Genomic DNA, 310 nt, shown 5'->3' on the forward strand with positions numbered 1-310 from the left:
ATCACGAGCTTGCACTAACAGTGTGATTACAGACCAGCGCTGCATCACGAGCTTGCACTAACAATGTGATTACAGACCAGCGCTGCATCACGAGCAGGAGCAAAGTGAGGCTGCATGAACAGCACTTACCTGAAAGTTTCCCGTGTCAACACGGTACTGGTACATGGGATCATGTAATTCATTGAATCTAAAAGGATGATGTTGAAAATCAGATTAATAAGAAAGTTTACCCTGCATTTCATACTCTTCTGACTCACATCTGAGTTTGTTTGTTTTTTTTTTAAGTCTTTCGAGACAGGGTTTCTCTGTA

General features: G+C 41.6%; 1 protein-coding gene across 2 annotated transcripts in view; it reads right to left on the reverse strand.

Moving 5' to 3' along the window:
• Tmem181 (transmembrane protein 181) overlaps nt 1–310 on the reverse strand; it is a 62,083-nt gene that overhangs the window by 9,562 nt on the left and 52,211 nt on the right. For both annotated transcript variants that reach the window (XM_026787380.1, XM_005363395.2), the window contains exon 11: nt 130–187. In XM_026787380.1, coding sequence (XP_026643181.1) covers nt 130–187 — 58 coding nt within the window. The remainder of the gene's footprint in view (nt 1–129; nt 188–310) is intronic.

This window comes from Microtus ochrogaster, linkage group LG9, assembly GCF_000317375.1.
Source record: "Microtus ochrogaster isolate Prairie Vole_2 linkage group LG9, MicOch1.0, whole genome shotgun sequence".
NCBI lineage: Eukaryota > Metazoa > Chordata > Mammalia > Rodentia > Cricetidae > Microtus > Microtus ochrogaster.